At 41.1% G+C, this 26,461-nt stretch overlaps 1 protein-coding gene across 2 annotated transcripts in view; it reads right to left on the reverse strand.

Moving 5' to 3' along the window:
* Positions 1 to 8,360: 8,360 nt before the first annotated feature.
* The window catches only part of LOC124284271 (steroid hormone receptor ERR2-like), a 40,826-nt gene continuing 22,725 nt past the window's right edge, over positions 8,361 to 26,461 (reverse strand). The window contains exons 4-7 of one of the 2 annotated variants that reach the window (XR_006900513.1): positions 18,461 to 18,545; positions 17,970 to 18,157; positions 14,688 to 15,516; positions 8,361 to 9,086 (exon numbers count right to left, since the gene is read on the reverse strand). Coding sequence is in view for 1 of the 2 variants with exons in the window: in XM_046720347.1 (XP_046576303.1) it covers positions 15,281 to 15,516; positions 17,970 to 18,157; positions 18,461 to 18,545 (509 nt within the window). In the remaining variant the exon portion in view is untranslated. Of the gene's footprint in view, positions 9,087 to 13,967; positions 15,517 to 17,969; positions 18,158 to 18,460; positions 18,546 to 26,461 lie in introns of those variants that run through there. The other variant, XM_046720347.1, reaches the window with a different exon arrangement.

Below are 26,461 nucleotides of genomic sequence, written 5' to 3' on the forward strand. Positions count from 1 at the left end.
CAACGCCAATATTGTCTGGTACAACCAAATAAAACCGAAACCATGAGAAAATAATACATTTCTGATATCAGTTACCCAAGTATATTTTCCCAAATTATCCTGATTTATAAGCAGATTGTAATATAACTTTGGCGGACGTTGTTCGTGCATATTTAGAATCTTAAACCAATATTTTAAACATCTTATTTGAGAATTAATATACAAAGGAAATCTGTCGGCAATATTTCATTTGAAACCTCCGGCTAATGCCGTCGGTTCCAAATGAATTCCCGTGCTTCAAATACTCAATAACACCCGGAAATTGTCCAACACAATATGTTTATCTCCTAATTAAAGGAGCCTTTTTTAACGTAAAGCTAAGTTCTGTGCGCATTTATTCAAATTCATTCTGTTTGCAAACATAATCCCAAAGTAAGAATACTGATCGGATACATTAATCAACTCACCATCGTAAAACCATTTCTTTTGCGGCCATAGGACCGCCCCTACTAAATGTTACAATTTCTAGTTTTTTAAAATAACCTGCTAAATTTCATTCATTAGTATACACTAGCTTTCTAAGATGTTTAATTGATTCTGTAAACCACAGTATCCGAAACTAAAATAACGTGTCAGCAAAAAAGAGGCATTAGAATTTCTACAGGATCTGGGTACATTTGGATTCCACGTTTTCCACCTAAATTGATATCATGATATAATTCACTAATGCAAAAGGTAAATAGGATTGGACGTAAGCAGCAACCTTGTCTTACACCAAGGGGGAATCGAAAAGATCTGTAACCCCGTCTTTGCAACGCACACAAGATCGAACGTTGGAATACATTGATTTCAGAATGCTAGACATTTTTCATTGTAAACCTGCCTTGCGTAAACACTGCCATAATTTAGAACGACTGCCGAATCGAATGCTTTTTAAAAGTCAACAAATGCTATGTACAATAACGCTTTTTTGACCAGTGCATACATAGTAAATATGTGATCCGTAGTAGAATATCCCTTTCTAAATCCTGCCTTGTTTTCAGGAATCTTATCACGAACATTCGTTCAGTTTGATAGTCTATTGTTCAATATGAACGTAAACACTTTCCCCAAGATACTCAATAATGATATATCCCGATAATTATCTGGATCGTTTCTGTCACCCTTTTTATGAAGTGAAATAATTATAGAGCTTGACCAACTGCAAGGGAAAATTCCATTTTCAAACAGCTTATTGAAACATTTCTTAAGGAACGGAATAATTTCGAATTTAGAACACTTTATCATTTCGTCAGGTCCATCCATTTTTAAGATGATTGCATCTGTTTCCTGTTCAGCGATAGGACTGTCCAGTACAAGTTGATCTACTTCTGTATAACAATCATTGTTAGAATCTAGAGTATTAATTTCATCGTCGAATGTCGAATCTAATATCTCACCGTTTGAATATACATCTTCGAAATGATTTAACCACTTAAGTTTTAGTTATGCTGTTTCCCGACGTCTTTCTTTTTTTGTAAATGGCGAATATTTTTCCAAAAATCAGACGGGCTGTTTATAGATCTTTCTAACCTTTGTCTGCGCATTCTCATATCAAACTTATATTTTCGACAAACTTAATACTTATTTCTACTTTCGCAATGTTTCCGAGCATTGCGTCGCGCATTTCCACAATCTGTATTTAGAGGTATTTTTTCGGTGTTTGTGATTGAGATATTTTAGCATACAAAGTCAATTATGGCTCCATTTACATTTGGATCAATTGTCTCGAGTAGAATTCCTCCAAACGAAGTTTGTTTTTTTCACGTTCGATAAGAAAGTGCTTGCAAAATTATTATTCCAAACCAGTCGTTAAATACTTGTTGACCCGTTGTCATCGTACATGCTATGATTCATACGGAGGAACTTACAAATTAATTCAAGAGGTAAATGGTCAGATTCATGCCGAGCCCTAATATTCAACATGCCGATATGTTGGAAGAAATCAGGCGAGCATATAAAATATTCATTGACACTCGCCCCTTGATTCGCACAAGACGTATATTCCCCTTGTAAATCGCCATATACTCTCCCATTAACGATAAACAACTGAAATGCGTAACATATAGTTAATAGTCTCTGGAAAAAATTGTTTGTAGTTGTATCGCTAGACTTCCGATCATCAACATTCACTTCATTATCTTCATGAAATCGAAAGTACAGTCCGTTTGATTTCATTTGAGACCGATGAATTGCTAACTAACACAGAATCTAATAATTGCAACAAAATCAAATTTTGAAATCGACAGACCAACTCTGATGATTTGACTCATAATTTTGGACACCCGAATGAAAAAGTTGTTTAACAAACAATCCTTATTTTTGACATCGAGTTATCACAGAATGAACTTTCTCCGCGAGAGCATCGATGTCGTCGTTCGCTATATCATGGTTTCGTTTGATGATATCTATGTCTCCACGAATATGTTACACAATCTTCCAGGTGTTCACACTAAGAAGTAATAATACCAATGTCATTCCGAAGGGTAATAGACGATTCATTCCGAGTTTACAACAAGGTGACAAGTAAAATATCGCGTCCCACATACACTTATTGAATATGCAATAAATACTGGACAGTTGTCTTGAGCGCACAAGCCCTGAAGGTCCGGGTTAGAATTGACCCATTGACTGACTGACTGACTGAGTTTGGTTTGACGCCGCTTTTAGCATTGAAATAACCCATGCTGGGGTCGTAAGAGGCGACTAACTGGATCGGGTGGTCAGACTCGCTGACTTGGTTCACATGTCATCGTATCCCCATTGCGTAGATCGATGCTCATGCTGTTGATCACTGGAATGTCTGGTCCAGACTCGATTATTTACAGACCACCGTCATTTAGCTGGGATATTGCTGCGTGCGGCGTAAAACTAAACTCAATCAATACATCTTGAGCCACAAAAAAGGCCCGGTCTAATATTCAAATCTATCTTATATTTGCAATTAACAATACAATAAATATAACCGTCTACGTTATCAGAAGTTCATAAATTAAGAAAATACGATGACCTCACCTGAAATATACAAGTGAGAACTGCCATAAACAAGTGACAAATGTCTTGAACAAGTGACAAATGCCTTGAACTACAAGTGACAAATGTCTTGAACAAGTGACAAATGCCTTGAACTACAAGTGACAAATGCCTTGAACAAGTGACTAATGCCTTGAACTACAAGTGACAAATGCCTTGAACAAGTGACAAATGCCTTAACTAGAAACGTAGCCTGGGACTGAATCAGTTTTCCCCTTGTAATGTATTCTTGGAAAAAGGGGTTTTCCCCAACCCTGACACATTTTCCTCATAAATGCTTTTACGGAAATAAACTCACCTTCTATTGCCATCAGTCATCTACTATTACCATTAACGTTTCTACTAAAATATGTATTAATTATATGCAAAATTCCAAAAAGCCCAACAAACTTGCATTTGAAACTATTGTTTTTCAGTCATATACTTGTCTGGTCCACACAAGATTATTAAAGGTCACATGCAACGTAAAACACAACTTTGCAGATTCTGATGCCTTTCCATATGGACTTACCGAAACAAATCGTCAAAAATGCAAATTCAAGTTACAAAGTTGAAAAATAACGCGATGAAAAAAAACGCGCGAAATCGGAGTTCAAACGTTTCACTAATTTTCCCCAGACTTTTCTGGGGAATACGGGTTTCAACAGCTGGGCTGCGCTCATAGCACGTGCGCAGTGAAATAGGTTCGCGCAACTTGGAAGCGGGCTGTCTGGTGAATACTCGGTGCAGGCTTTGGTGTGAGCTATTTTCATAATGTTTTGTTGATATCTCACAGGCGCGAGCTTTTTATATGTTATGACGGTAAAAAAAAACTGTTCATATAATTTCATTTGTCTATTTCACCACACGTTCTTCTTACCGAGTCACTTTCTCAGTTCGATACTTAAAAGCAATGTCATTATTTAGCGTTGACACAATTTCTAACTGTGATATAGATATGTCGTTGTCACAGACAAAACTCAATGTCTTGTGTTATTGACACCTATGTGTCTGCCTGCCAGTCTGCTAATGACAATATTCAATACACAACTGCGATCACTGACCACATGCAATTTGAACTTAACACCAATCAGGCTATACACCATAAACAAAACGCATTGATTTATGGCCCGAGTTCGGTCTCTGTCACATTATGTAATTACACAGACAGGCAGGTGTGATACTTGAACACAGGACATGTTATGATGTCTGTTGATTGCAAATTGTTATACACAAAAAATGAGCATGTATTTACAAAACCCAACATCTCTATATATACACACACAATGAGCCGGCGGCATCTGCTAATGAACCAGCCGTTACACTTGAGTGCACACCCACCCGCTCTGACTGGGTTCGGTATCCCGGCTGCTTCGTTTCGAGGGAGGTAAACCTAAGTACAAAATATTGCACTTTTGATTTGCGATTATACGCTTATAATTTTGTTTATTTGTTTTTTCATAATCAGCAATGCATATTATATGTCATGAAGAAGTGATAATTGTGTTTTAATTATGTTTGATTTTTTGTTTGCATGTGACCTTTAACAGACCGCCGCCATATAGCTGGATTATTGCTGAGTGCGGCGTAAAACTAAACTCATTCACTTACTCTGCCATATACATGGGTGCCAGCTAATGTGGGAGGAGAGCTTTGAGGACATCTGCATACCTAGGATGGTGAGTGGGTTTATTTTTCACACCGCACTCAGCAATATTAGAGCAATAGGGGGCGGTCTGTAATTAATCGGGTATGAACCAGACAATCCAGTGATCAACAGCATGAGCATCGATCAACGCAATATGGCATACGATGACACATGTCAACCTAGTCCGCAAGCTTGGCTACCCGATCCCGTTAGTAGCCTCTTACGACAAGCATGGGTTGCTGAAGACGAATTCCAACTGGACCTAAGATGGTGAGAAACCAAGAAACGACTTGGAGGAGTCCGGAGTTTTAACCCACGATTAAAGGTTTCCAGCACGCCTTGGGAAACATGAAAATGATGAAGATAAAAGTCTCACAGGTTGCAAACTCCAGCAAATACACTTGCTGGAGGGGTACACAAAAAATGGTAGTCTGTAAAAAACAGGCATGAGAACGGCAAAGCACAAAAAACACCGACAATCTTTTATTGCAGATTTACATCGATCTCAAAAACGTTCAAAATGAAACAACAATCCTGGAAATCTGCTGATCCAGGGAAAATTCTCGTCTGAAACAATCAAGCCTGGTTTAGCTAATCCAGTGATTGATAGTGTGAGGAACGACTTACGTTGCTGGTGTTCAATGACACTCTTTCAATCAAATCGAAAACCTGGCAAACTAATTCCATTAAGTTCAATCTTACATTGTACGCTGAGGATCAATTCCAGCACAAACCCCCCTAAGGCAGCTACAAATAACATTACTACTGCAAGTAAACAGTCAACAAACAAAACATCAACATTCATTTGATCCCACAAACATATGGAGTATATTTAATTTGACTGACATACACAAGGAACAATTATCTAATTCTGCGTAAATCAGAACAAATACATTTCATTTCTACTGCAATAATTCTCTTCTGATCACTTTCATCTCAAACAGACTAGTATTTGATAAGCAACATTAAAGCCATTTCACTGGGTAAGTCAATTTGATAGAGCACATGAGTTGTTAAAAAGATGCCAAATACCCCAGCTCCCATAAAATTGAAAGAAGAAATAATCTTTTACTTAAGTCCAATTTGATGAGAGTGAGAGAGTGAGATTAGTTTAGTGCTGCTTTTAGCAATATTCCAGCAATATAACAGGGGACACCACAAACGAGCTTCACACATTGTACCCATGTGGGCAATCTAACCCGGGTTTTCGGCGTGATGAGCGAATGCCTTAACCACAAGGCCACCCCAATTTGATGAGAGAATTTCTTTGTATTCTTTCTGCCAAAACACAAAAGTAGTTGTAGAGCTATCAAAACAATACCATGGAACTGGGATTCAGAACTTTGTATGTCCATGTCCCCACACACTAACATAAGTCAAATCAAATTGTTGCAACGGAAACAGTTTTTAATTGAAATTCTAAAAATACCTAAAGAGCAATATGCAGCAGTTGACCACCTGGGCTCGCTTGCACAAAGCGATCTTAGCGCTACTGATTGTAACTCCCATTCTCCAACATAGGCTTTAAGATTTGTGTGTGCACAGTTTCATAAAGGAATACCTATTATTTTAAGAGATCTCAGGGTGTAATTTCGTTATTTACCACCTGCAACACTGCATGTTCAAAATGGCTGGTCCAGGTTACCTTAAGTAACGGGTTGCACCTGTGCAGGTAACAATAAATCTCCAACATCTTATAACTGTCATTGCGTGTTTTACTTTGGAAGTAAGTGGCTCGAGGTAATACGATTCTCATAGCATGACTTGTTACAAGCAGAAACAATTGTGTACTCATAAATCATACTTGAGATCAATAAACAAAGGTAATGCAAAACAGAAACATTCATTATTTTCCATCATGAGGTCAGGTTCTGTTGAATGTATCCGATACTGAATACTTGTTATGAAAATTGCTAAACAAGTATGTAACTTACTTTTTAGAACCAGTGACATTATTTTATAGTGCAGCCAAACCTATAAGCCAGAGTGCACAGAACTGAATCAAACTTGTTGCCATGGCAACGTAATAAATATAATTTAAACACGATCTCTTTGTCATCGATCGGCATTGTCATGAAAGACTACCTATTAGTTAGTCAGATTTAGTCCTGACAAACACAAATCTGTTGGGTGACGTGGAATTTTGGAGTCTTTGAGTACCGCTATTTCCCTGTTTCCATCAGGGAAAAACAAATCATTAAAAGATTCCCAAGGCCAGACCAATTTTATGTCTTGTGTGGCGGATCCGCCTGTCATATTTTGTCAAGAATAAGACCAACAAAAAAATTTAAAAAATTTCCCGCGCAAAAAATAAAATCCTAATGTTAAGATATATGGCAGCAAGACTTCGACTACACGAGGCAGTTTGTTGGACTCTAAAACTCTGTTCTCAGAGAATTTAAACTGAATTATCTAACAATATTTGTGTTAGAAATCAGTGCTTCGAGCACCTCAGCAAGTAGTGAACTTGAAAATCAATGCCTTTTGAAAATCTTATGTGGATTTTTATTTGACTGTGGATTTTTTTTTTTTCAGCCCTGCCTTTAGGTTTTCGGAGGACAAAAACCTGTAAAACAAGAAATAAAATTGGTCTGGCCTAAACAGCCAAATACAGAACTTCAGCCCTGGTAAATATAGCTCTTAAATTCAGATGAAAAATGTTGAAAACGTTTCAAGTTCTGCACGAGAAATGAAACCTACCACCGTTTCAGCATAATCAAACTTATTTCTATAAGAAACCGGAAAAACATAATTGCCAAAAACTTGCCAAAGGCATCTCTTCAAAATCTGTTTGGTATCTACCAAGGTTTTTGGAAATGATATATTAACAGTTTTTTAATCTTTTGCAGAAAAGAAATGATTATGGATGCACAGACAAGTCGTTGATTTTATCTCCCCATTATATACTGAGGGAAAGAAATAAGGGATCATATAAAAGACAGGTGTTCCTTTACTTTTTTCCCAGGTTTCTTCACAACCTTTGTATCACACAACTTGTGAAGAAACCTGGAAAAAAATGAAGGAACACTTGTGCTTTCATGTGATCCCTATTTTTCCCTCAGTACATAATGCGAGAATACAAAGGGTCACTTTATTTAAAGATATGTCAAACAACATTGATTGTTGAAATATCCAAGTGCCCAAATGGATAAAGTGAGGTGAGGTGAAATTGGGTTTAACGTCGTGCTTGAGAATATTTCGCTCATATGACGACGTGCATGCGTGTGTATATGTATGTGCGGCTGCTTGTACTAGCCCAGACTGAAGCTGGTTTTATAGTGCTAGCTCACTGAGATACCATGCCGCAGTGAAGCATGAATACCCCACTCAGACACAGTATACTGACTCTGAGCCGACCAGTCCTTGTTGTACCCATTAATGGCGAGCGCCAGGCAGGGACCAACAAGTACCATATTTTAACGTCTTTTGGTATGACGCGGTCGGGTTCGAACCCGCGACCTTCCGCTCTCCGGGCGGACGCTCTAACCACTACACCACAGAACGGCCTCCAAATGGATAAAGGAGATTAGTGTTTGTTTTTTTGTGCATTGTACTCTTGACATCCTATCAACCATACTACATCCACACAGAGATTGTGACCAATCAAAATTCACTTTTTCCTTTGAAGTATGGAGGTCATTCAATAGCTGAACTGTACAATCCAGGGAAATCGAAGACAGTCTAGACTATACAAGAGCAAATTTAGTTATTCAATGGAAGAAACATAAGCCATGATAATCTACAACAGAGAACTGTATTGTGTAATGAAAGATTTCGTTGACTCCACTTCAGTAAATCATTCACCATGGTAACAGATTCGCATACATGTATGGTTGTTTGGTTGTCATCTTGGTAAAACAACCAAATGTCAGTTCGCTACAGTGTACACGTATCAACATCCATCTTAACAACATCCATGTCATGTTACCAAGGCAACACACTATGTCTCCTCTCTTATTACCATAGCAACACATCAACATCTATTCTCTGCCATTTAAGGATATCATTGTCCAAAAGAATAGTGTCTCTTTCCTTAAATTTTAACACTGCAATATGCAGCGTGTCTCTTACAGAATGTATTGTTGTTGTAGTAACATCAAGTGTGTCTCTTGCTTGTCCGGGTACCATAGCAACATCTTGTCTCTTCCAGGTCATTTAAGAAAGGAACATCTCTTCTGTCATGTTACCATAGCATTCCTCCATGATGGAAGTCAGGGAAGAGTTGCTGTGAAGCGCCATAGTTGATGCCAGAGCCCGAGTCTCATGAGGGTTCGACGCAGCTGGAGGAAAAAGACCAGCGAATGTGTAAGCTTGTAAGATGATAGATCTCATCCAGAAGGCGGGTGTTCTACGAGAGCCTTCCACTGATGAAGCTGTAGAGAGTGGGATGAAGAGGCGCTTACACAACCTACGAAGACGACGCCTAATCGTATTGCTGGGCACTGCTCCACTTGACCCAAGAACTAAGGCTGCTGTTACTGTTTCTGCTTGAGTTCGGTTTCTTTAGATGAGTGACCCGGATGAACCTGGAGTTGCCACTCGTTGCCGTCCGGTACAGGGACGATCATCAGCACCGGTTTGCTGATGACGTTGAGCACGTCATGTCATGTGGTAAGATGACAGCCCAATTGCCTAGCTACAGCGGTTGCAGAGCTACCTCCGTGCAACTTTCCAATGGCCACTCCCCTCTGCTCAGTCGTTAGTCTAGGCATCATTTGTGTGGCGTGTACACCTCCTAGCGTCAATACTGAACTGTTTTTTGACACAAACCGTTATAAAGAATACCTCAGAGTGAAATGCATGCTTTCCATCCTGAACCGTCGACGCACGTGCAAAAATTATGGTTTTGCTGCACTGTTGGTGTGTTTGTGCGAATGGTTCGTATGGACGCCAAATTGCATGACATCATCTCATCTGGGATCATTACGTCATTTTACCATGAACGTTCCATGGACGCTTACTTTCATGAAATTTCATTTTTTCGAAACTTGCGTTTCTTTTGCTGTTCAGTATAGAAACGTAGTCTGGGACTGAATCAGTTTTCTTTCCCCTTGTAATGTATACTTGGAAAAAGGGGTTTTCCCCAACCCTGACACATTTTCCTCATAAATGCTTTTACGGAAATAAACTCCCCTTCTATTGCCATCAGTCATCTACTATTACCATTAACGTTTCTGCTAAAATATGTATTAATTATATGCATTTTATATTCTAAAAACCAACATACCTGCATTTGAAACTATTGTTTTTCAGTCATATACTTGTCTGGTCCAGACAAGATTATTAACAGAGCGCAGCCATATAGCTGGATTAACGCTGAGTGCGGCGTAAAACTAAACTCACTCACTTACTCTGCCATATACATGCGTGCCAGCTGATGTGGGAGGAGAGCTTTCAGCGATGCCCGTCTTCCAGGACATCATCATACCTAGGATGGTGAGCGAGTTTATTTTTACACCGCACTCAGCAATATTAAAGCTATAGGGGGGCGGTCTGTAATTAATTGGGTATGGACCAGACAATCCAGTGATCAACAGCATGAGCATCGATCAACGCAATATGGGATACGATGACATGTGTCAACCAAGTCAGCGAGCCTGGCTACCCGATCCCGTTAGTAGCCTCTTACGACAAGCATGGATTGCTGAAGACGAATTCCAACCGGACCTAAGAGGGTGAGAAACCAAGAAACGACTTGGAGGAGTCCGGAGTTTTAACCCACGATTAAAGGTTTCCAGCACGCCTTGGGAAACATGAAGTTGATGAAGATAAAAGTCTCACAAGTTGCAAACTCCAGCAAATACACTTGCTGGAGGGGTACACAAAAAACGCTATCTGAGCTCAAGAGTTGTCAGACTTCCATGGAAGCCCGGGGGGAGGAGGGGGATAGATCGCTGACTTTGCTCGCGAATAGATGTCCGTCTCTGAGAATGTGGGTTCCAGTAACTATGAAGATCCAGGATAGAATTGATAACGGGGTCGGGTGGTCAGGCTTAAGTCTTCAAAGTGTCGTCGTGACCTTAAAAAATAAGTGAAGGTCACGAAAATCGACTGGACCCTGCGCCTTCCCTCGATGAAGCTTGATGTCAAATATGAAGAAAATCCAGTGAACGGTTCTTGAGGTATCTCGCTGACAAGGGTAAAACGTTAAAGTCCCCTGGTGACCTTGAAATGAAGGTCAAGGTCACCGAACCTGACTGGGACCTTTCTTTTACTGTGATGAACCTAGGTACCAAATAAGAAAAGAATCCAGTTAACGGTTCTTAAGATATTCCAATTCGTACGGACGGACGGACGGACGGACAGAACCTAATACAATAATACATCTGAATTTATATCTTGAAGAACTCTTAACCAATCCCAAAATAAATGTGCTGCAGACGTTCTTTTAGTTAGGAATCAAAAACATATTCCTTTGTCCCAATAATACAAACTATTCTCCATATTAACAGTGAATCTGAATTACATTTTACTGAAAACCTAAGCAGTCTAATTGTACACAAATGACAACACATGATTTAAACATCAAAAAACAAAACATTTCAATTCCAAATTCCATCTCCATCCCAGACTCAAAATTTGCATCTTTCCTGTTTGAAATCTCACATTATTCCAGCTCTAAGATGGTAGTCTGTAAAAACAGGCATGAGAACGGCAAAGCACAAAAAACACTGACAATCTTTTATTGCAGATTTACATCGATCTCAACAACGTTCAAAATGAAACAACAATCCTGGAAATCTGCTGATCCAGGGAAAATTCTCGTCTGAAACAATCAAGCCTGGTTTAGCTAATCCAGTGTTTGATAGTGTGAGGAACGACTTACCTTGCTGGTGTTCAATAACACTCTTTCAATTAATTCGAAAACCTGGCACACTAATTCCATTAAGTCAAATCTTACATTGTACGCTGAGGATCAATTCCAGCACAAATCCCCCTAAGGCAGCTACAAATAACATTACTACAGCAAGTAAACAGTCAACAAACAAAACATCAACATTCATTTGATCCCACAAACATATAGAGTATATTTAATTTGACAGACATACAAAAGGAACAATTCTCTAATTCTGCGAAAATCAGAACAAACACATTTCATTTCTATTGCAATAATTCTCTTCTGATCACTTTCATCTCAAACAGACTAGTATCTGATAAGCAACATTAAAGCCATTTCACTGCGTAGTCAATTTGGTAGAGCACATGAGTTGTTAAAAAGATGCCAAATACCCCAGCTCCCATAAAATTGAAAGAAGAAATAATCTTTTACTTAAGTCCAATTTGATGAGAGTGAGAGAGTGAGGTTAGTTTAGTGCTGCTTTTAGCAATATTCCAGCAATATCACAGGGGACACCACAAATGGGCTTCACACATTGTACCCATGTGGGCAATCCAACCCGGGTTTTCGGTGTGATGAGCGAATGCCTTAACCACAAGGCTACCCCAATTTGATGAGAGAATTTCTTTCTATTCTTTCTGCAAAAACACAAAAGTAGTTGTAGAGCTATCAAAACAATACCATGGAACTGGGATTCAGAACTTTGTATGTCCATGTCGTACACACACTAACATAAGTCAAATCAAATTGTTGCAACGGAAACAGATTTTAATTGAAATTTTAAAAATCCCTAAAGAGCAATATGCAGCAGCTGACCACCTGGTCTTTGTGTGTGCACAGTTTCATAAAGGAATACCTATTATTTTAAGAGATGTCAGGGTGCAATTTCGTTATTTACCACCTGAACCACTGCATGTTCAAAATGGCTGGTCCAGGTTACCTTTAGTAACAGGTTGCAGGTAACAATAAATTTCCAACATCTTATAACTGTCATTGCGTGTTTTACTTCGGAAGTAAGTGGCTCGAGGTAATACGATTCTCATAGCATGACTTGTTACAAGCAGAAACAATTGTGTACTCATAAATCATACTTGAGATCCATAAACAAAGGTAATGCAAAACAGAAACATTCATTATTTTCCATCATGAGGTCAGGTTCTGTTGAATGTATCCGATACTGAATACTTGTTATGAAAATTGCTAAACAAGTATGTAACTTACTTTTTAGAACCAGTGACATTATTTTATAGTGCAGCCAAACCTATAAGCCAGAGTGCACAGAACTGAATCAAACTTGTTGCCATGGCAATGTAATAAATATAGATTAAACACGATCTCTTTGTCATCGATCGGCATTGTCATGAAAGACTACCTATTAGTTAGTCAGATTTAGTCCTGAAAAACACAAATCTGTTGCCATGGAGTCTTTGAACCGCTATTTCCCTGTTTCCATCAGGGAAAAACAAATCATTAAAAGATTCCCAAGGCCAGACCAATTTTATGTCTTGTGTGGCGGATCCGCCTGTCATATTTTGTCAAGAATAAGACCAACAAAAAAATTTAAAAAATTTCCCGCGCAAAAAATAAAATCCTAATGTTAAGATATATGGCAGCAAGACTTCGACTACACGAGGCAGTTTGTTGGACTCTAAAACTCTGTTCTCAGAGAATTTAAACTGAATTATCTAACAATATTTGTGTTAGAAATCAGTGCTTCGAGCACCTCAGCAAGTAGTGAACTTGAAAATCAATGCCTTTTGAAAATCTCATGTGGATTTTTATTTGACTGTGGATTTTTGTTGTTTTTTTTGATCCCTGCCTTTAGGTTTTCTGAGGACAAAAACCTGTAAAACAAGAAATAAAATTGGTCTGGCCTAAACAGCCAAATGCAGAACTTCAGCCCTGGTAAATATAGCTCTTAAATTCAGATGAAAAATGTTGAAAACGTTTCAAGTTCTGCACGAGAAATGAAACCTACCACCGTTTCAGCATAATCAAAATTATTTCTATAAGAAACCGGAAAAACATAATTGCCCAGACTGCCGAAACTGAAGCTGGTTTTATAGTGCTAGCTCACTGAGATATCATGCCGCAGTGAAGCATTAATACCCCACTCAGAGTCCTTGTTGTACCCATTAATGGCGAGCGCCAGGCAGGGACCAACAAGTACCATATTTTAACGTCTTTTGGGATGACGCGGACGGGGATCGAACCAGCGACCTTCCGCTCTCCGGGCGGACGCTCTAACCACTACACCACGGAGGCGGCCTCCAAATGGATAAAGGAGGTTAGCGTTTGTATTTTTGTGCATTGTACTCTTGACATCCTATCAACCATACTACATCCACACAGAGATTGTGACCAATCAAAATTCACTTTTTCCTTTGAAGTATGGAGGTCATTCAATAGCTGAACTGTACAATCCAGGGAAATCGAAGACAGTCTAGACTATACAAGAGCAAGTTTAGTTATTCCATGGAAGAAACATAAGCCATGATAATCTACAACAGAGAACTGTATTGTGTAATGAAAGATTTCGTTGACTCTACTTCAGTAAATCATTCACCATGGTAACAGATTCAGCATACATGTATGGTTGTTTGGTTGTCATCTCTGTAAAACAACCAAATGTCAGTTCGCTACAGTGTACACGTATCAACATCCATCTTAACAACGTCCATGTCATGTTACCAAGGCAACACACTATGTCTCCTCTCTTATTACCATAGCAACACATCAACATCTATTCTCTGCCATTTAAGGATATCATTGTCTAAAAGAATAGTGTCTCTTTCCTTATATTTTAACACTGCAATACGCAGCGTGTCTCTTACAGAATGTATTGTTGTTGTAGTAACATCAAGTGTGTCTCTTGCTTGTCCGGGTACCATAGCAACATCTTGTTTCTTCCAGGTCATTTAAGAAAGGAACATCTCTTCTGTCATGTTACCATAGCATTCCTCCATGATGGAAGTCAGGGAAGATTTGCTGTGAAGCGCCATAGTAGATGCCAGAGCCCGAGTCTCATGAGGGTTCGATCGAGCTGGAGGAAAAAGACCAGCGAATGTGTAAGCTTGTAAGATGGTAGATCTCATCCAGAAGGCAGGTGTTCTACAAGAGCCTTCCACTGATGAAGCTGTAGAGAGTGGGATGAAGAGGCGCTTACACAACCTACAACGGTCTAGAGATGCAGCAATGTAGATTCTAAGTGCTCTGACCGGACAAAGCGGGAGGTCTTTGATGCCATCTGGCCCGAGGATAGTGGACAAAAGAGATAGGGTAGGTCTATCTGGTTGTCCTGGTAGTGGGTTCTTCGCACTGAAGTACCATGGGAGATGCAGATAAACTCTGCCATGCATCTTCCATACAAAACGTGCATGATTGACGTCCAACATCCATAGGAGAGTTTTGTCCAACATAGCAGAGTGAGTGATTGAGTTTAGGTTTATGCCGCACTCAGCAATATTCCAGGTATATGGTGGCGTATAAAGCATAAGTTACAATATCATCAACACCTTGTTACCGTGACAACGCTTGCTCGCTTCTCATCCACTTCATATTACCAAAGAAACATTTCATTATGACATGCTCACGTGATGAAGCGTAGGTGACAATAATGTGAGATTCAATAAAATCAGTGCGTAACTGTTGCTGGAATAACATTTGTTGCCATGACTACACAGTCCACTGGGTACAGATAAAGCAACATTTGACCCTTGAAGAGTCAGTCAAGCACAACCACCTTTCCTGTAATACACTGTCACTTAATTGATCATTTCCAGGACAAGTTCATTCAACTGGATGCTGCCGTCCAAAGTCAGGGACAGGAAACGTTCTGCTGCCTTATCGCTCACTGTCCGTAAAGCTGGTAACCGTAGCAACATCTTGCCATATCTGCGTGTTTCTAATGGATAGTGGAACTTCATGTAGCGCAGCATTGCTTCCAGGATCTCAATCTGAAGTGTGATCACGCTCTCCTTGTTCTGTATACCTACTGCATCTGAGGATTGGACAGGGATTGAATTAAATATACATTCCATAGTGATAGCTGATGAGTTTGTATGAGTGAGCAGGTGGCTGGGTGGGTGTTTGATTGAGCAGGTGGCTGGGTGGGTGTTTGAGTGAGCAGGTGGGTAGGTGGGTGTTTGGGTGAGCAGGTGGCTGGGTGGGTGTTTGAGTGAGCAGGTGGGTGGGTGGGTGTTTGATTGAGCAGGTGGGTGGGTGGGTGTTTGGTGAGCAGGTAGGTAGGTGGGTGTTTGAGTGAGCAGGCAGGTGGGTGTTTGAGTGGGTAGGTGGGTGTTTGGGTGAGCAGGTGGCTGGGTGGGTGTTTGAGTGAGCAGGTGGGTGGGTGGGTGTTTGATTGAGCAGGTGGGTGGGTGGGTGTTTGAGTGAGCAGATGGGTGGGTGGGTGTTTGAGTGAGCAGGTGGGTGGGTGGGTGTTTGATTGAGCAGGTGGCTGGGTGGGTGTTTGAGTGAGCAGGTGGGTGGGTGGGTGTGTTTGGGTGAGCAGGTGAGCAGGTGGGTGGGTGGGTGTTTGAGTGAGCAGGTGGGTGTTTGAGTGAGCAGGTGGCTGGGTGAGCAGGGTGTTTGGTGAGCAGGTGGGTGGGTGGGTGTTTGGGTGAGCAGGTGGGTGGGTGGGTGTTTGAGTGAGCAGGTGGTGGGTGGGTGTTTGAGTGAGCAGGTGGCAGGTGGGTGGGTGGGTGTTTGAGTGAGCAGGTGGGTGGGTGGGTGTTTGATTGAGGTGAGCAGGTAGGTAGGTGGGTGTTTGGGTGAGCAGGTGGGTGGGTGGGTGTTTGAGTGAGCAAGTAGGTGGGTGGGTGGGTGGGTGTTTGAGTGAGCAGGTGGGTGTTTGAGTGAGCAGGGTGCTGGGTGGGTGTTTGAGTGAGTAGGTGGGTGTTTGAGTGAGCAGGTGGGTGGGTGGGTGTTTGAGTGAGCAGGTGGGTGGGTGGGTGTTTGATTGAGCAGGTGGCTGGGTGGGTGTTTTGAGTGAGCAGGTGGGTAGGTGGGTGTTTGGGTGAGCAGGTGGCTGGGTGGGTGTTTGAGTGAGCAGGTGGGTGGGTGGGTGTTTGAGTCAGCAGGTGGGTGGGTGGGTGTTTGAGTGAGCAGGTGGGTGGGTTGGTGTTTGAGTGAGCAGGTGGATGGGTGGGTGTTTGAGTGAACAGGAGAAGGAAGGAGGAAAAGAGGGAGGGAATAGTTGAGCTAGGAAAAGGCAGAGAAGGAGGGGTGAAAAGAGGATAGAGAAAAGGAAGGAGAGAAAGTGAATGAGGAGAGAGTGAGGGAGATGGGGAGGGAAAAAGAAGAAAAAGGGGAGAGAACATGGCGAACAGTCGAACAGTGGTACGATGCTGACAGACTTACTGTATCAATGAGAGAGTGAGTGAGTGAGTATGGTTTAACACTGCTTTTAGGTGAGGTGAAATTTGGTTTAACGTCGTGCTTGAGAATATTTCGCTCATATGACGACGTGCATGCGTGTATGTGTATGTGCGGCTGCTTGTACTAGCCCAGACTGAAGCTGGTTTTATAGTGCTAACCCACTGAGATACCATGCCGCAGTGAAGCATGAATACCCCACTCAGACACAGTATACTGGCTACGAGCCGACCCGTTCTTGTTGTACCCATTAATGCCGAGCGCCAGACAGGGACCAACAAGTACCATATTTTAACGTCTTTTGGTATGATGCGGTCGGGGATCAAACCCACGACCTTCCGCTCTCCGGGCGGCCGCTCTAACCACTACACCACGGAGGCGGAATCGTGTATTTGAAGAATGAAGCTATTCTATTTCTGAGTGGTTGAATGATTGAATGAGTTCAGCTCAACAGATCAGCTTTTGAACAATGTTCATTAACATCACTGAATGTCACTTTGATGTGACTCAAGCCTGGAAGAGGTGAGTGAGTGAGTTTAGTTTTACACTGCTTTTAGCAATATTCCACCAACATCATGGCAAGGACACCAGAAATGGGCAGGGCTCCAGATAAATTTTCAACAGCAGGAGTACGTACTCCTTACTTTTTCAATATAGGAGTACTGGAAAACCGTAGGAATACATTTAGAGTACTGAATGGAAATTAATGGAGTATCAGTAATCTTGTGTTTCATTTCATATATACACCGCAACATTGCTACTCTTTTTGTAAACAGGTCAATGAACAATAAAACAATACTTTTTCAGATAAATACGTCTGTAAATTATTCTAAGACCGTACACCATTGCTGTGGTGTGTATCTGTTACGTTTTCTAAATTATTTCCTACCATATCATATTATTTATCCGAACATACACCGATACGGCCCTTATCTGGAGCCCTGAATGGGATTAACACATTCTGCTCATGTGAGGAATCGAACCCGGGTCTTCAGCGTGACGAGCGAACACTTTAACCACTAGGCTACCCCACCACCCCTCCCCCAGAAGGAACACGACTACAAAGCGACCACATCTTACCGGGGTAAGTGAGGACCAAGGCATTCAATATACAGAATTCAGCATGGTCAAGGTGGACTTCCTTCAGTCTAATGGCAAACTCCAGCGTTGCGTTGATCAGTTCCTTCCCCCAACCCATCGTCTGGGCGATCTCGGACGGAACCAACAGCCCCTCAGCAAACTTGATTGTGTTGTCTAACCCCATGGATCTGAAATACATACCATGAACACTTTCATTACCTGAGACTGCAATAACAGGAGTGAATGAGTTTAGTTTTACGTCGCTTTTAGCAATATTCCAGCAATATGACACCAAAAATAGGCTTCACACATTGTACCCATGTGGGGAATTGAACCTGGGTGTTCGGCATGACAAGCAAACACTTTAACCACTAGGCTACCCCACAGACCCTTTGACACCCTGATACGATAACACACAATCAGCCACTACGTGGTGACGATTGAGTCCATGGTACCATTCCTTCACAACATGGCCCAGTGCTGAATCTTACCTGTATGCTAACCTCAGTACGTTCAATTCCATGAAGGAAGATTTCAACAAGGCCATCTGGTCCACCATGCCTAGATCACTGAAACCTGAAAATACATTACTTTGCATTGGAAAATAGTCATGTACCAGGAAATAGTATTCTGAAATCCAGCGATAAATATTGATGCATTAACACATACTGTTGTACACCCCACTGTCCATACAGTCACTTTGACCTATAAAGCTATACTGTTGTACACCCCACTGTCCACACAGTCACTTTGATGTATTCAGTTATACTGTCGTACACCCCACTGTCCACACAGTCACTTTCATGAATTCAGTTATACTGTTGTACACCCCACTGTCCACACAGTCACTTTGATGTATTCAGTTATACTGTCGTACACCCCACTGTCCACACAGTCACTTTGATGTATTCAGTTATACTGTTGTACACCCCACTGTCGATACAGTCACTTTGATGTATTCAGTTATACTGTCGTACACCCCACTGTCCACACAGTCACTTTCATGAATTCAGTTATACTGTCGTACACCCCACTGTCCACACAGTCACTTTGATGTATTCAGTTATACTGTCGTACACCCCACTGTCCACACAGTCACTTTGATGTATTCAGTTATACTGTTGTACACTCCACTGTCGATACAGTCACTTTGATGGATTCAGTTATACTGTCGTACACCCCAATGTCCACACAGTCACTTTGATGTTTTCAGTTATACTGCTATACACCCAACTGTCGATACAGTCACTTTGATGTATTCAGTTATACTGTCGTACACCCCACTGTCCACACAGTCACTTTCATGAATTCAGTTATACTGTTGTACACTCCACCGTCGACATACAGTCACTTTGATGTATTCAGTTATACTGTTGTACACCCCACTGTCGATACAGTCACTTTGATGTATTCAGTTATACTGTCGCACAACCCCACTGTCGATACAGTCACTTTGATGTATTCAGTTATACTGTCGTACACACCCCACTGTCCACACAGTCACTTTGATGTATTCAGTTATACTGCTGTACACCCACTGTCGATACAGTCACTTTGATGTATTCAGTTATACTGTCGTGACACCCCACTGTTGATACAGTCACTTTGATGTATTCAGTAATACTGCTGTACACCCCACTGTCGATACAGTCACTTTGCTGTATTCAGTTATACTGTCGCATTACACTCCACTGTCGCATACAGTCACTTTGATGTATTCAGTTATACTGTTGTACACCCCACTGTCGCATACAGTCACTTTGATGTATTCAGTTATACTGTTGTACACCCCACTGACCACACAGTCACTTTCATGAATTCAGTTATACTGTTGTACACTCCACTATCGATACAGTCACTTTGATGTATTCAGTTATACTGTTGTACACCCCACTGTCCACACAGTCACTTTCATGAATTCAGTTATACTGTTGTACACTCCACTGTCTATACAGTCACTTTGCTGTATTCAGTTATACTGTCGTACACCCCACTGTCCACACAGTCACTTTGATGTATTCAGTAATACTGTCGTACACCCCACTGTCCACACAGTCACTTTGATGTATTCAGTAATACTGTTGTATTCCCCACTGTCGATACAGTCACTTTGATGTATTCAGTAATACTGTCGTACACCCCACTGTCGATACAGTCACTTTGATGTATTCAGTAATACTGTCGTACATCCCACTGTCGATACAGTCACTTTGATGTATTCAGCTATACTGTCGTACACCCCACTGTCCACACAGTCACTTTGATGTATTCAGTTATACTGTCGTACACCCCACTGTCCACACAGTCACTTTCATGAATTCAGTTATACTGTTGAACACTCCACTGTCGATACAGTCACTTTGATGTATTCAGTTATACTGTAGAACACCCCACTGTCCACACAGTCACTTTCATGAATTCAGTTATACTGTTGTACACTCCACTGTCGATACAGTCACTTTGATGTATTCAGTTATACTGTTGTACACCCCACTGTCCACACAGTCACTTTGATGTATTCAGTTATACTGTCGTACACCCCACTGTCGATACAGTCACTTTGATGTATTCAGTTATACTGCTGTACACCCCACTGTCGATACAGTCACTTTGATGTATTCAGTTATACTGTCGTACACCCCACTGTTGATACAGTCACTTTGATGTATTCAGTAATACTGCTGTACACCCCACTGTCGATACAGTCACTTTGCTGTATTCAGTTATACTGTCGTACACTCCACTGTCGATACAGTCACTTTGATGTATTCAGTTATACTGTTGTACACTCCACTGTCGATACAGTCACTTTGATGTATTCAGTTATACTGTTGTACACCCCACTGACCACACAGTCACTTTCATGAATTCAGTTATACTGTTGTACACTCCACTGTCTATACAGTCACTTTGATGTATTCAGTTATACTGTCGTACACCCCACTGTCCACACAGTCACTTTGATGTATTCAGTCATACTGTTGTACACCCCACTGTCCACACAGTCACTTTGATGTATTCAGTAATACTGTTGTATTCCCCACTGTCGATACAGTCACTTTGATGTATTCAGTAATACTGTCGTACACCCCACTGTCGATACAGTCACTTTGATGTATTCAGTAATACTGTCGTACATCCCACTGTCGATACAGTCACTTTGATGTATTCAGCTATACTGTCGTACACCCCACTGTCCACACAGTCACTTTCATGAATTCAGTTATACTGTTGAACACTCCACTGTCGATACAGTCACTTTGATGTATTCAGTTATACTGTAGAACACCCCACTGTCCACACAGTCACTTTCATCAATTCAGTTATACTGTTGTACACTCCACTGTCGATACAGTCACTTTGATGTTTTCAGTTATACTGCCCTACACCCCACTGTCGATACAGTCACTTTGATGAATTCAGTTATACTGTCGTACACCCCACTGTCCACACAGTCACTTTGATGTATTCAGTTATACTGTTCTACACCCCACTGTCGCATACAGTCACTTTGATGTATTCAGTTATACTGCTGTACACCCAACTGTCGATACAGTCACTTTGATGTATTCAGTTATACTGTCGTACACCCCACTGTTGATACAGTCACTTTGATGTATTCAGTTATACTGCTGTACACCCAACTGTCGATACAGTCACTTTGATGTATTCAGTTATACTGTCGTGACACTCCACTGTCGATACAGTCACTTTGATGTATTCAGTTATACTGTAGTACACCCCACTGTCTGACATACAGTCACTTTGATGTATTCAGTTATACTGTCGTACACTCCACCGTCGCATACAGTCACTTTGATGTATTCAGTTATACTCGTCGCATACACCCCACTGTCCACACAGTCACTTTGATGTATTCAGTTATACTGTCGACACCCCACTGTCCACACAGTCACTTTGATGTATTCAGTTATACTGCTGTACACCCCACCGTCGCATACAGTCACTTTGATGTATTCAGTTATACTGTCGTACACCCCACCGTCGATACAGTCACTTTGATGTATTCAGTTATACTGTAGTACACCCCACCGTCGATACAGTCACTTTGATGTATTCAGTTATACTGTCGTGACACCCCACTGTCGCATACAGTCACTTTGATGTATTCAGTTATACTGTCGTGACACCCCACTGTCCACACAGTCACTTTCATGAATTCAGTATTACTGTTGTACACTCCACTGTCGCATACAGTCACTTTGATGTATTCAGTAATACTGTTGTACACCCCACCGTCGCATACAGTCACTTTGATGTATTCAGTTATACTGTCGTACACCCCACTGTCCACACAGTCACTTTGATGTATTCAGTTATACTGTCGTACACCCCACTGGCCACACAGTCACTTTGATGTATTCAGTTATACTGCTGTACACCCCACTGTCGATACAGTCACTTTGATGTATTCAGTTATACTGTTGTACACCCCACTGTCGATACAGTCACTTTGATGTATTCAGTTATACTGTTGTACACCCCACTGTCGATACAGTCACTTTGATGTATTCAGTTATACTGTCGTACACCCCACTGTCCACACAGTCACTTTGATGTATTCAGTTATACTGTCGTACACCCCTGTCCACACAGTCACTGTGATGTATTCAGATATACTGTCGTACACCCCACTGTCCACACAGTCACTTTGATGTATTCAGTTATACTGTCGTGCACCCCACTGTCGATACAGTCACTTTGATGTATTCAGTTATACTGTCCTACACCCCACTGTCCACACAGTCACTTTGATGTATTCAGTAATACTGTCGCACACCCAACTGTCGCATACAGTCACTTTTATGTATTCAGTTATACTGTCGTTACACCCCACTGTCGATACAGTCACTTTGATGTATTCAGTTATACTGCTGTATTCCCCACTGTCGATACAGTCACTTTGATGTATTCAGTTATACTGTCGTACACCCAACTGTCAATACAGTCACTTTGATGTATTCAGCTATACTGTCGTTCACCCCACTGTCGATACAGTCACTTTGATGTATTCAGTTATACTGCTGTATTCCCCACTGTCGATACAGTCACTTTGATGTATTCAGTTATACTGTCGTACACCCCACTGTCCACACAGTCACTTTGATGTATTCAGTTATACTGCTGTACACCCCACTGTCCACACAGTCACTTTGATGTATTCAGTAATACTGTTGTATTCCCCACTGTCGATAGTCACTTTGATGTATTCAATAATACTGTTGTATTCCCCACTGTCGATACAGTCACTTAGATGTATTCAGAAATACTGTTATATTCCCCACTGTCGATACAGTCACTTTGATGTATTCAGTTATACTGTCGTACACCCCACTGTCGATACAGTCACTTTGATGTATTCAGTAATACTGTTGTACACCCCACTGTTGATACAGTCACTTTGATGTATTCAGTAATACTGTCGTACACCCCACTGTTGATACAGTCACTTTGATGTATTCAGTAATACTGTCGTACACCCAACTGTCGATACAGTCACTTTGATGTATTCAGTAATAATGTCGTACACCCCACTGTTGATACAGTCACTTTGATGTATTCAGTTATACTGCTGTACACCCAACTGTCGATACAGTCACTTTGATGTATTCAGTTATACTGTCGTACACCCCACTGTCCACACAGTCACTTTGATGTATTCAGTAATACTGTTGTACACCCCACTGTCGATACAGTCACTTTGATGTATTCAGTTATACTGTCGTACACTCCACTGTCGATACAGTCACTTTGATGTATTCAGTTATACTGTTGTACACCCCACTGTCGATACAGTCACTTTGATGTATTCAGTTATACTGTTGTACACCCCACTGACCACACAGTCACTTTCATGAATTCAGTTATACTGTCGTACACTCCACTATCTATACAGTCACTTTGATGTATTCAGTTATATTGTTGTACACCCCACTGTCCACACAGTCACTTTGATGAATTCAGTTATACTGTCGTACACCCCACTGTCGATACAGTCACTTTGATGTATTCAGTTATACTGTCCTACACCCCACTGTCCACACAGTTACTTTGATGTATTCAGTAATACTGTCGTACACCCAACTGTCGATACAGTCACTTTTATGTATTCAGTTATACTGTCGTACACCCCACTGTCGATACAGTCACTTTCATGTATTCAGTTATACTGCTGTATTCCCCACTGTCGATACAGTCACTTTGATGTATTCAGTTATACTGTCGTACACCCAACTGTCGATACAGTCACTTTGATGTATTCAGTTATACTGTCGTACACCCCACTGTCGATACAGTCACTTTGATGTATTCAGTTATACTGCTGCATTCCCCACTGTCGATACAGTCACTTTGATGTATTCAGTTATACTGTCGTACACCCCACTGTCCACACAGTCACTTTGATGTATTCAGTAATACTGTCGTACATCCCACAGTTGATACAGTCACTTTGATGTATTCAGTAATACTGTCGTACACCCCACTGTCCACACAGTCACTTTGATGTATTCAGTTATACTGCTGTACACCCCACTGTCGATACAGTCACTTTGATGTATTCAGTTATACTGTTGTACACCCCACTGTCGATACAGTCAATTTGATGTACTCAGTTATACTGTAGAACACCCCACTGTCCACACAGTCACTTTCATGAATTCAGTTATACTGTTGTACACTCCACTGTCGATACAGTCAATTTGATGTACTCAGTTATACTGTAGAACACCCCACTGTCCACACAGTCACTTTCATGAATTCAGTTATACTGTTGTACACTCCACTGTCGATACAGTCACTTTGATGTATTCAGTTATACTGTTGTACACCCCACTGTCCACACAGTCACTTTGATGAATTCAGTTATACTGTCGTACACCCCACTGTCCACACAGTCACTTTGATGTATTCAGTTATACTGCCCTACACCCCACTGTCCACACAGTCACTTTGATGTATTCAGTTATACTGTCGTACACCCCACTGTCCACACAGTCACTTTGATGTATTCAGTTATACTGCCCTACACCCCACTGTCCACACAGTCACTTTGATGTATTCAGTTATACTGCTGTACACCCAACTGTCGATACAGTCACTTTGATGTATTCAGTAATACTGTTGTATTCCCCACTGTCGATACAGTCACTTTGATGTATTCAGTAATACTGTTGTATTCCCCACTGTCGATACAGTCACTTTGATGTATTCAGTAATACTGTTGTATTCCCCACTGTCGCATACAGTCACTTTGATGTATTCAGTTATACTGTCGACACCCCACTGTCGCATACAGTCACTTTGATGTATTCAGTAATACTGTTGTACACCCCACTGTTGATACAGTCACTTTGATGTATTCAGTAATACTGTCGCATACCCCACTGTTGATACAGTCACTTTGATGTATTCAGTTATACTGTCGCATGACACCCAACTGTCGATATACAGTCACTTTGATGTATTCAGTAATACTGTCGTATACCCCACTGTTGATACAGTCACTTTGATGTATTCAGTAATACTGTTGTTCACCCCATTGTCGATACAGTCACTTTGATGTATTCAGTAATACTGTCGTACACCCCACTGTCGATACAGTCACTTTGATGTATTCAGTAATACTGTCGTACATCCCACAGTTGATACAGTCACTTTGATGTATTCAGTAATACTGTCGTACACCCCACTGTCCACACAGTCACTTTGATGTATTCAGTTATACTGCTGTACACCCCACTGTCGATACAGTCACTTTGATGTATTCAGTTATACTGTTGTACACCCCACTGTCGATACAGTCACTTTGATGTATTCAGTTATACTGTTGTACACCCCACTGACCACACAGTCACTTTCATGAATTCAGTTATACTGTTGTACACTCCACTATCGATACAGTCACTTTGATGTATTCAGTTATACTGTTGTACACCCCACTGTCCACACAGTCACTTTCATGAATTCAGTTATACTGTTGTACACTCCACTGTCGAGACAGTCACTTTGATGTATTCAGTTATACTTGTCGTGGTACACCCCACCGTCCACACAGTCACTTTGATGTATTCAGTAATACTGTCGTGACACCCCACTGTCCACACAGTCACTTTGATGTATTTAGTAATACTCGTTGTATTCCCCACTGTCAATACAGTCACTTTGATGTATTCAGTAATACTGTCGTGCACCCCACTGTCGCATACAGTCACTTTGATGTATTCAGTAATACTGTCGTACATCCCACTGTTGATACAGTCACTTTGATGTATTCAGCTATACTGTCGCATACCCCACTGTCCACACAGTCACTTTGATGTATTCAGTTATACTGTCGTATACACCCCACCGTCCCACACAGCTACTTTCATGAATTCAGTTATACTGTTGTACACTCCACTGTCGCATACAGTAACTTTGATGTACTCAGTTATACTCGTAGAACACCCACTGTCCACACAGTCACTTTC

The sequence above is a fragment of the Haliotis rubra genome, unplaced genomic scaffold (assembly GCF_003918875.1).
Source record: "Haliotis rubra isolate DU_JTF1 unplaced genomic scaffold, ASM391887v1 Scf332, whole genome shotgun sequence".
Classification (NCBI taxonomy): domain Eukaryota; kingdom Metazoa; phylum Mollusca; class Gastropoda; order Lepetellida; family Haliotidae; genus Haliotis; species Haliotis rubra.